Source organism: Arachis stenosperma, chromosome 5 (assembly GCF_014773155.1).
Source record: "Arachis stenosperma cultivar V10309 chromosome 5, arast.V10309.gnm1.PFL2, whole genome shotgun sequence".
Taxonomy (NCBI): Eukaryota; Viridiplantae; Streptophyta; class Magnoliopsida; order Fabales; family Fabaceae; genus Arachis; species Arachis stenosperma.
Window position 1 is genome coordinate 57002174 of NC_080381.1, and position 11413 is coordinate 57013586.

Sequence of the window (11413 nt, forward strand, 5' to 3'; positions counted from 1 at the left end):
AAATGTTGAGTTTTTGAGCTCCCACCTCTTCAGCCAGCTTCAAACCAGCTAACAATGCTTCATATTCCGCCTGGTTGTTTGAGGCCGGGAACCCGAACTTGAGAGAGAGCTCGACTTGGGTTCCTTGGTTGCTTTCTATTATTACGCCTGCGCCGCTTCCAGTTTTATTTGAAGAACCGTCCATATAAAGGTTCCATTCTGTGACGGTTTCCAGGACATCTGTGAATTCTACGATAAAGTCGGCCAGATACTGTGATTTGATGGCCGTCCGAGCTTCATATTGGAGGTCGAATTCTGACAGCTCGACTGCCTATTGTAGAATTCTGCCTGCTAAATCTATTTTCTGCAATATTCCTTTTAGGGGCTGGTTAGTTCGAACCTTAATGGTGTGAACCTGGAAGTAAGGGCGGAATCGTCGGGATGTTAAAATGAGAGTATAGGCGAATTTTTCTATTTTCTGCTAGTTCAGCTTGGATCCCTGTAGTGCTTTGCTGATGAAGTATACGGCTTGTTATCCATTCTCGTCTTCTCTGACTAGTGCTGAGGCTATTGCCTGGCTTCCTACTGCGAGATATAATATGAGTGGTTCTCGTTCTCGTGGTCGATATAGGATAGGTGGCCATCCTAAGAACTTCTTAAAGTCTTGGAAGGCTTGCTCACATTCTGTTGTCCATTCGAACTGTTTTCCCTTTCTTAAAGTAGCATAGAAGGGGAGAGATCTTATCGCAGCTCCTGCTAGGAATCGAGATAGGGCGGCCAATCTCCCATTGAGTTGCTGTACTTCTTTGACACAGGTTGGGCTCTTCATGTTGAGTATGGCTAGACACTTGTCTGGATTTGCTTCAATTCCTCTTTGTGTGAGCATGAAACCTAAGAATTTGCCCGCCTCTACTGCAAAGGTGCATTTCGCGGGATTGAGTCGCATGTCATGCTTTCTTATGGTGTCGAACACTATCCATGGCATCACGCAATATACCAGCAACCTCTGGAGTAGCCACGAAATCCTGAGCGACGTTGTAAAAATCAGAACACAATTCCCTAAAAATGGTCATGCTTTCATTAGAACGGTCCATGTCAATGCTACTCTTGATGTATGCGTGTCTTCGAATAACATTCTTACTCTATCGGGATAGAATGTATTGTGAGGACACTGCTGTCACACAAAAATGTAGAAGAACAGCAAGACTATGGCAGCATAGAATACCATTTGATTGGAACATAAAGCAATCACATTGAACGTTTGATGACTGCGAACAATACACGACTTGATATCTGCTATACACTAACATGTCAAACACCATATTTTGTTGGTCAACTTCACAAACTATACTTGTGCCATGATGGTTGACTGAGGAGATGTCACAAATGGCCGTTTTTATAAATTGATCCTGAACGTCTTGAAACATGAAGTTTGTATATTCTCTCTGGAACCGCTTCTCTATTGGTGAGCTGGAAACACAAGGGATAATACCTCTTAAATCAGCAGCGTCACACTCAAGCTCCTTTTGCTCCTTGTCTATAACACAGTTTTGGTATTGACGAACAAATTGCAACAAAGAGCTCTTACTGTTTAAGTACTTATCGAAAACTGAATGTATGCTCTCACTACGCTGTGTGCTCCTCATGCCAGCCCAGAATTCGTCCTTGAAAAATATTGGCACCCACATGTGTCGGTCAGCAAACATATCTGCAAATGAATAGGAAAAACAAGAAATGCAAAAAAAATAGCGTAGGTTAACCCATAAGTGCAACATCCATATTCACTATAAAATAACATCTATAAAGAAGCCACATAGAGGCAGCAATGAACCGAAAGATTATACTACCATTTAGCCACCTAGAATTGTGGAGGTCATACTTTTCAATAAAATCGTGCCAATCTCTCTCAAATGAGTCCTTAGATTTGGATTCAAACACAATCCTCTTCATGCATGTGATAAGCTGATCGAAACAACGGTAACCTACCAGCTTGTTTGATATCTTGTTTAGGATATGCCATATGCACCATCTATGGCATGTGTGTGGTAATATGGTCTCTAATGCAGAACGCATCTGTAATAACTGATCTGTTATAACACATATGGGGGCCTTACCCATGCACTTCAACCAAGTACGAAAAAGCATTCAAATGTATGAGTGTCCTTATTCCGCAAAAATGCGCACCCAAGAAGTGTAGACATCCCATAGTGGTTGAAAAATAATAATTCCGTACCTATTAGTCTTGTAAGTAGTGTCAAACGTCACGACATCACCAAAATATTCCCATGCAGCTCTACACCGAGCATCGGCCCAAAACACATTTCTAATGCTATGGTTTTCGTCCACATCTATTTCAAAGAAACAGTTCGAATTGAGCTCATTCATCCGTGAGAAGTGCTTAAGTAACTCTTTTGGATCCGTCTCATCCCTGGAAATGCGTAAGTGGCGACTAATGTAATTTCTAACATCGTTCTCTGTAAAGGTGAGGTTGGCAGGGCCATCGACGGCATTGGCTAGTGCCTGGTACGTCTTACTCGGTCTAATGCCAGCTTGGTCATTTTGTTGTATCAAGTTCTTCACATGTATACTTAGCTGACAGTTTGCTGAGAACATTCCAGATAGCTTCGGATTAAGCAGGTGTGAGTGGGATACCTCTACTCAAGAAATCCTCTACTGCCCTGTCATTTTATCTAATGCCAAATAGCAACGGACTTTGCAGTTTGTTGAGGCCACCGTTTTCCTTCTCTTGGGTGCCTTTACACGGGATGTGCGGTATCCATCTCTGTTACAATGCAAAGCCTGATTAACAACCACCCTCTGATCGTTTCTAGTCTCCCAGCCGGTGGTTCTTATTTTGACGACAAATCCAGTTCTAGCCGCATATCGGTAATAATATGCATGCGCATCTTCTAATGTGCCAAAACACATTCCCTCCTCGGGATCTAACTCCTCGTCACCAATGGCTTGGTTTATGACCTGGAAAAAAACAAAGAAAGAAAAAAAAATAAATGAAACTCTACCTAATAGTTAACTATACAAAAGTGGCTAATTTCACTATCGAGTATAACAAATAAAACACAATACTGTAGTTTTAGGTGCTAATTTCGTTTTATTATGTATGTTAATGTGGATGTTAACTTCATGTAATTATGGATGTTATTCATATAATCTTATTGATTGCATAAAACATGAACTTTACATGAATATTATGCATGTAACTAAAAAAATATTTAAATACCAATTACCAAAAAAAAGTTTAAATACTAAAAAAATACTTCTTATTTTAGAGATCAACATCATAAAACTATTTTAAAAAATTTAAGGTATACATTTGAAACATATATAAAAATTGAAGGTATACATTTGAAGGTATAGATATGAAACATATATAAAATGGTATATAAAACATTCTTCTAAAATAATTATAGGTCTTTTAGTTTAGTCTCTATAAAAGTGATGTTTTTGCTAATACGCAATCTAAAGATATAATTAAGGATACTACAAATAAAATTTAAAAAAAAGATGTATAAATAAATCAAAGGTGAAAGTATATCGTTCACATGTTATGAAAACAATTCTAAATGCTTCTATTTTCATAAAACTTTTTTATAAAATAAAAAATATAACAAAAATAATAAAAAATTTTATTTTTTTTGACATAAATAGCAAATAAATAATGATCAAGAATGTTACGCATATAACTAAAGTGCTAAAAAATACACAAAAAATAATTCGGGTTATTACCATACATCATCAGAGCTAGTGTAGTTTTTCATATTCTCAGAAATTGATTGACTGGCAACAATTTCATTGGGTGAGTCCGTCTGTTGTTCAAATTCTTCACCACCTTCTGTCATAGGTACTGTATTAAGGTCGAAATTAATTGCCATATAGATTACAATGATAAAAATAATTTCTTGTAAAATTTCTTGACTTATACACTATTGTGCTTGCAATGGTGTTATTCTTGTGATTTTTAGATGAATATGATTGAATTAACATAAAGTATATATTAGGATAAATTTCATATTTCATATCTTCAATAATTGATGATAAATACCATAACAGACAAAGAATCAATTGCAATTATTTAGTGTAATTGATATTATAATTACCGTTTTCGAATATAATTATTATTAATCTTTATTGTATTTTTATATATAAAAATCAAATTATAAAAAGGAATATTAAATATTGATTACAATAATGCCTAATAAAAAGGGATATGATTTTATAATTAATATCATTAATAAGCAGATTTGATAAGAACGGTGATAAATAGAATGATAAGAGAGTGGGATAAAAAATATAATTGTTATTAAGTGATATAAATGAAGTCAATTATGGAAAGTTTTGACTAATTATGGCTAAAAAATTTTGGTTACCAAACTTTTTCCTTTATTTATATCGACATATACTAAACTTAATAATATTATTATTTAAATTCTATTTTAATTATGTCATATAAAATAAAATAATAACATAATAATAATGTTACATTATTATTTATTTTATTTTCGAAATTTAGAACTAATTCATCAAAATAAAACTAACTATTAAAAAAATAAATTTTTAAAAAACAACATATCGATATAAAAACTTAGAGCATTACATAGTACATTCCGATATACTCTATGTAACTTAATTTCTTAAATAAAATTTTTAGATAAAAAAGTTAACATAATCTAAATATATAAGTGAATACTTATATATTTTTTTATTAAAATAATATAATATTCCATCTAAATTTTTCTTAGCTCCATCCATAATAAAAATACAGACACAACAATAAAATCATCCATCTAAGACACACAAAGTAATTGATATTTTAAATTACAATCTCTAAATAATTAATTATGATTTTAACTAATTTATCAAACTACAACTAACAATGGTTCAGCCCAGTGAAGTAATGCACATATGGAAAAAGGAAAAAAATTAAGTTAAAATCATAATTATGCATGAAAATTCCTAAAGCATTTAGACTAAATAAAAAATTAGCAACATTGAATCCCAAACCAACCTCTATTAGTATAACGTGACACCCATTCAAAAAAAATATAAACATTCTAACTCTCAAAATTAATTAAACGATACACAATTTCACTAATTTTCTAATTGAAAAATCATGTTAATAGTCAAAATCTTTTTTGAAAGATACTTCGATCTCTATTTTCGTCTCCCAAAGATAAAGTTAATCAAAATAGTTCCCAAAAGATAATCGAATTATTCCCATTCATCCTTCTGTCATCTCCCTCGCTGAATTGGCTAACATTAGCTGATGTGTGATGTTAATTGCCACCGTAACAGATGACGAAAACAACGCAGTTTTGATTGAATGGCCTCCAAACCCTGATGCGTCGTCGTTTAGTGTCCAAAAGAGATTAAAAATGTTGCAAAGTATCACCCCACCTCATAACAACCTTCTCTCTATGCGTCGTCGTCGTCATTTAGTTTTGATTGAATGCTAACCTCTAAACTTGACACTACACTCACTCATCACCTTTCAGCAACACAGCAATGGCATCTTCTTTCACTTCAACTGCTTCTTCCGCGTCTTCTTCGATTCCCACTCCCACAAAACCCAAACCCAAAATCAATCATTTCTGCTTCTCTCTCTCCAACCTCTTTTTCTGTCTCTCTCCTAAACCCAACCTTCCTTTTCTCACCAAGGTATCTTTTTTTCTCCATTTTTTCATTTTCGTTCTTATCAATGCACTAACCCATATACAAATTCGCTTCCTTTTTCACTTTTTTCTTTTGGGGTTTTGCTTAATGTACCACTTATTTGGCACGTGTAGATTTTATATCTTGCATAATTTGATTGGGGAGAAAAGAAATCAGCTTAATAATTTGTTTCATTTGGTAATGATTAGTGTAATGTTTGAGTAATTAGGCACTAATTTGGTCCTGGTATGCTGTGAATTTTTCTGCAAGCATTTTACTCTATAAGATTTTCATGATATGATATGACATTATATGTTTGTATGTATCTATGTATGTATAGGGATCCCCACCATGTCAAATTGTATGCCTAAGGGTGAAGGCACAATTGGATGAGGTACCATAACACTCCTTTTGTTCCTATGAAGTTTTTCTTGGTTTTGGTTGGGTATTGTGTTCCATGATTAAAAAAATGCATCAATTACCAAAAAGGCGATTATACTTGTTGATTGTTGAATGAAGTGAATGATATATAATCTAATAGCCATTTCATACCTATGAGAGTTTCTTCCTCTTTCCATGTTTGTTTTTTTATTTTCAATTATTTTTAATGCTCCTATTTTGCATCTGGAACAAGGTTTTTCTTAGTTATGTTCATCTTCAGTCAAGCACGAATTTTAATTAATCTTTTAATTATCTTTGTAAGGAATGCCATGTATCCATGCAATATCAGCAATATAGGATAAGAATGACAAAAGGATTGAAGAGTATTGTCATGACTGGTTGAAGATGGAAGCGTACAGGAGGACTTATTGTTTCAATGTCAATCTAGTGAAAATGGAAAAGCCTGACTTAGGTCCTCTCCTAAACCTACTGCAGCTGCACCAGTGGTTATCTCTACTAAGACAATCAAGGGGACAAGTTCAGCCACTGCTAAGAAGCTGGCCAACTTTATGACCTTCGTACCTACTCCAGACTTCAAGCCCCCAAGGAAGACTAATAAATGACTTTTATTAAAAAGGAATGTATTCTGCTTGACTTTTTTTTGTATGGGGGTACTTGCTGTTTTTTGCATAGGAGAATTGAAGTTCCATATTAAACATTGTGGTTAGCTATGTACTTGAAAATTGTATTGTGCCCTTTTATTTTGGTCTAGCCTTGTTTTTAGGTTTGTATCCTCAGTAAAACCTTATAAATTTACTGAGGTATTTATCCTTAAGACAATATGACAATTAGCCTTCTATGGCAACACAATGTTAAGAGTACTTTGATTACTGATTGTGTTTATAGCTTAATATATCTTACTACAGTAGTGATTTTGATTAGTTTGCAACATTTGATGGATTAGTTTGGTCTTAATCTTAGAAAACCAAATGGAAACATCTATTCTCATTCAGGCCATTCAATTCATTACACCATGATATATTAATAGAATTTGGTTTACTTGAAAGTACATAACAAACAACACAGGGTCACATTAATGACAACTACCATAAATATGAAAATTATTAGCAGTTTCAAAACTTTAACTTCAGCTTCCAAGCTGCCCAGTCTCCATGCCACCTTCAACCTCCATTCATCATAGTCATTTTCAACCGGCAAAACAGTTCTATAATGTTTCTTTGTTCCTCCTTCAGCCACCCCTTGATAGTTATCATCATCGACACACTTAAAGTAATTGCAGTGACTGTCCTTCTGCAAATTCAAAAATCAGAAAACAAAAAATTGAAAAACACCTAACAACACAAAACAAGATAGAAAACATTTAGCTTTTTCCAGAACACTCACCCAGTACTTTGGACATGCATGGAATAATCTATTTGGGTTCTCTGCCGTCCCATATTTTTTTATCACAGCCTTCAACCCACAAAAATATGATTCCTCAAGAATTTTCCTATTGGTTGGCATTGAAGCACTGGAACCATTATCGTCGTTCGACGAAAATGAAACACCACCGCTACGACCTCCATTTCCTGCCTCCATCATCGCTGCAAACCAGCAATTTCAAGGTCTACCCAAGTATATGGCCCTCTGATTGTTGAACGCGACTTATTTATCATCGAATTGAAGATTAGAGTTCAAACACTAAGGGACTGATTTGAACTGTTTCAGCATAGTTACCTTGTCAGCAATAGTAGGGGACACCTAGGCGTCTGCCACGGTGGCAGTTAACATCACACGTTAGCCAACTCAGCGAGGGAGATGACGGAAGGACGAACATGAACAACTCGATTATCTTTTGGGGACTATTTTGATTAACTTTATCTTTCGGGGACAACAATAGAGATTGAGGCATCTTTCAGGGACGATTTTTGACTAATATCTCCCCATTACTTACTTCAAAAGCTTACACCAAAAACTTTCATCAACATTGCTATGTCTTCCGTTAGTGATATAAGTGTTACTTAAAACTTTGTCAGCAGTACTATTAGTATCTTATTCAATTTTATAACTAGATAGAACATCATGAATTTGTCTTTTTTAAAGGAAAAAGCAAAAGATTTTAGAGTATCCTGTAATTAGGAGAAAGAAAATGAAGAATTATATAAAAGATCATATCATACACTTCACACACCATTTCAATTTAGTTAAAACGATAACGTTTTTGTTTGAGAAAAAGGGGTCGATCGATCTGTATTCATTTTTCACTTGCTAGTTTGACTGTTAATATACACCTGGTGATCAACTCATCTCTGTTAAGTGAGATGTATCTGTTAAGTGAAATGTAGACTAATTCTGTTTGACAGTTGAATATTTTTTTTGGTTTTCTATGGTGTCTCCTAATTCGATAAGTCAAAAATTAATTTGTCGTGGTAATGAATTTTATGTAAAGGTTTATCGCTCGCTAATAAGTTGATGTATGTACAATACGAGATTTAAAATGGAATTCAAATATTTAACACTTATTTAAATGAATTAGTAACCTAACTACTAAATCCAACTTAGCTGCCGAATTGGATATTTACCCCCAAGCTTTATTTTTATCGGTATTTTAACCAATCACGTGCGATTGGTAATTTAACGAGTTTATCAAAATTAAATTTATATATATAACTTTGTAGTAACGCAAATGGAGAATATGCGTGTTGTTCAGCTACCTTGATACTGTGACACAGATTTCAGATTGGCTTCATTTCTTACTTCCTCACACTTCGAATCGACGCCTTCCCGCCGTTAATTCCAACAATCTTCGATACGATACGGTGTACGGTATGCTATGATACGATCCACGTTCCTTTCTTTGTTTTCCGCTTTTCAATGATCTCGTGCTTTCAATTTCATTTCTCAGCTGAATCGATCTTGGATTAGATTGATCCATGTTCTTGAATGAAAATTCTCGGGTTATTTGATTGAAATCAACTAACTTCTTTAGGACTCTTTGTGGAATTGTTATGGTTGTTATCATGCATATTGTGATTGATTTGGTAAGATGAGATTGATTATTTTCGTATCGGTTATTGAAATCAAGCAATTTTGTGAATAGAGGAGGGTGAACAATGTCAGAGGGTGTAAAGAAACAGGACTTTGTTGAAGATCCTCACAAGAATCAAGTTACTTCTGTAGAAAATCCTGCGGATAATCTCCAACATCCAGATTCAGATAACAATACAAATGGTGAAAATCCCATGCCCTCGCCACAACAGGAGGTAATCCCTTTTCTTTAAAAAGGAAAAAAGAAATTGATGATTTGGGAAATTGGCGTTATTTATTTGTGTCATGGTGATTTGGGAAATTGATGATGTGTAGAATGCATTTAGTTCCAATTAATTTTTTTAAAAATACATTTGGAATGGAAGAATGGTAAGTTTGGGGCACGGATTGAATTAATAGTTAAAAGGAAAAGTGATTTTTTTTAAAAAAATTAAATTATTTAAGGTCTTATGTTACATTCAGTTCAAATGGGCCGAAGCAGCATTTGTACTCCTTTCAATACTAACTTGCTGTACTATTTGTCTAACTGGTATGCATATTAAGTGTGTATGGTTTAATACAGTACCAGTGTGGTGTGGTGGAGGTTATACGTCTTCTGCTGTGTTAGCTGATGCAGATAATTCATTCATGTGTTTACTTTTTAATCTTAATATTACCTTATCTTATTCCTACATGAGGAAATATGAGATCATAATTTTCAATAGTATAGTTCGGAATATGGACAGATATTACGTTTGTATGTGAGAATATTTAGCTGTTAAGTGTGAGTAGATATTGTTGAACTCACTTCTTAATTATTTAGAAGAATCCCTTTGTAACATACTGGTTCTTAAAATGATTGTTTCCAATTTTGTTGATTTTCTTAATACAAAATCTCATGATATGGGTTTATGTTATTATGTTTCGTTGTTATTCACTGTAATCTTATTTTCTATTTTTGCAGGAAGAAGTTATCAAGAAAAAGTATGGAGGCCTAATACCAAAGAAGCCCCCACTAATATCCAAGGTTACTACTTCTTCATTTATCTGATTTTCTTTGCTTCTGCAATGCTCCGTTTCTTCAAACTTCTGGTCATCTGTCTGTTCATGTGAAATATTCTTTCCAAAATTGATTTTTGTTTTGAATGATTTTAACCTTGTTTGCAGGATCATGAACGCGCTTATTTTGATTCTGCTGATTGGGCATTGGGGAAGGTACTTTATCTCTTCCGAAGTGTGTTTATGTCATTTTATATTTTGTCAGTTTCAATTGGACTTTCAGTACTTTTAAGTTGATGCCTTATAAATGTGGCCTGTTGTTTTCTCAAATAGCAAGGAGCACAAAAGCCCAAAGGACCACTGGAAGCACTTCGCCCAAAGTTGCAGGTAAAGAAATGCTTTGTTAATTCTTTCTGTTTTCCCCTTAGTGGTGATTTTAAGATGAAACAGTGTTGTTTACACAGGAGGAGCAATTTTCTATTTGAAATCTTTGGTCCTGATTTCTTTCAAGGCATTGCCAATTGTTTCAAACTAACAAAATCCAAATAGATGTATATTGAACCGTAAAACTCTGTTGAATACTGAGTTTGATGTTTCTCTGGTTTAAATACGTTAGCTTCAAGTTATCCTTATAGCCGGCTCTTTCTAGTGGAACAAGACTCGATTAATGTTGCTTTCCAAAATGTATCTATAGAATGTTGCAGAAATGCTATGTGCTTGAGCAAGAGGCACTTAATATTACTTTTTGGAGCTGAAGTGAATTCGTGTTACTTATATTACTTTTCAATGATCAATTGCAATAAAGGTATCATTCAGTGAAGTTTGAATAAATTTTGTTGATGTTCTCTTTTTGTTTTCTGCCCTCTATCTTGGGATCTTACTTACACTGGTAATCAGCCAACAACGCAGCAGACACATTCAAGGCGCTCAGCTTATGCTCCAGCAGATGAAGGTGAAGGTATGTTCTTATGACACTGCCATTTCTTGAGCTCTAGAAATCTTGGCTCTTTGCTAGAACTCAACACTGCATTGAGTCGTCTTCCGTTTTGGCTTTCTGACAGCAGACGGCTCCAGCAACAATGCCTCGCTAGAGCATCAGAGTGCCACCGAAGATGTTGACAGCGATAACACTAATACTTCTCAGGACCAATGCCATTAATAGCTACTGGTTTTTGTGCTATCAATTGCATTTTGACACAGCAATGCTCCCTTTTTCCCCCTTCTTTTCCATCTGAATTTAGATCAAGACGATCATGCATACTGAGTTGCTTGTGCTAATAACAAGGTGAGAATTTATGAAGCAGGTGCACTTGTAACCTTTGTATTAGATACTATGTACTCTCGGTATGTATGACATTTC

At 34.6% G+C, this 11413-nt stretch overlaps 1 protein-coding gene across 1 annotated transcript; it reads left to right on the top strand.

Annotated features, from left to right (window-relative positions):
* The first annotated feature begins 9140 nt into the window (after positions 1 to 9140).
* On the top strand, positions 9141 to 11212 carry LOC130980817 (uncharacterized). Its single transcript, XM_057904458.1, has 6 exons — positions 9141 to 9290; positions 10019 to 10081; positions 10222 to 10269; positions 10387 to 10440; positions 10951 to 11011; positions 11115 to 11212. Exons 1-6 carry the CDS (start codon positions 9141 to 9143, stop codon positions 11210 to 11212), a joined length of 474 nt encoding a protein of 157 aa, XP_057760441.1.
* The last annotated feature ends 201 nt before the right edge of the window (positions 11213 to 11413 follow it).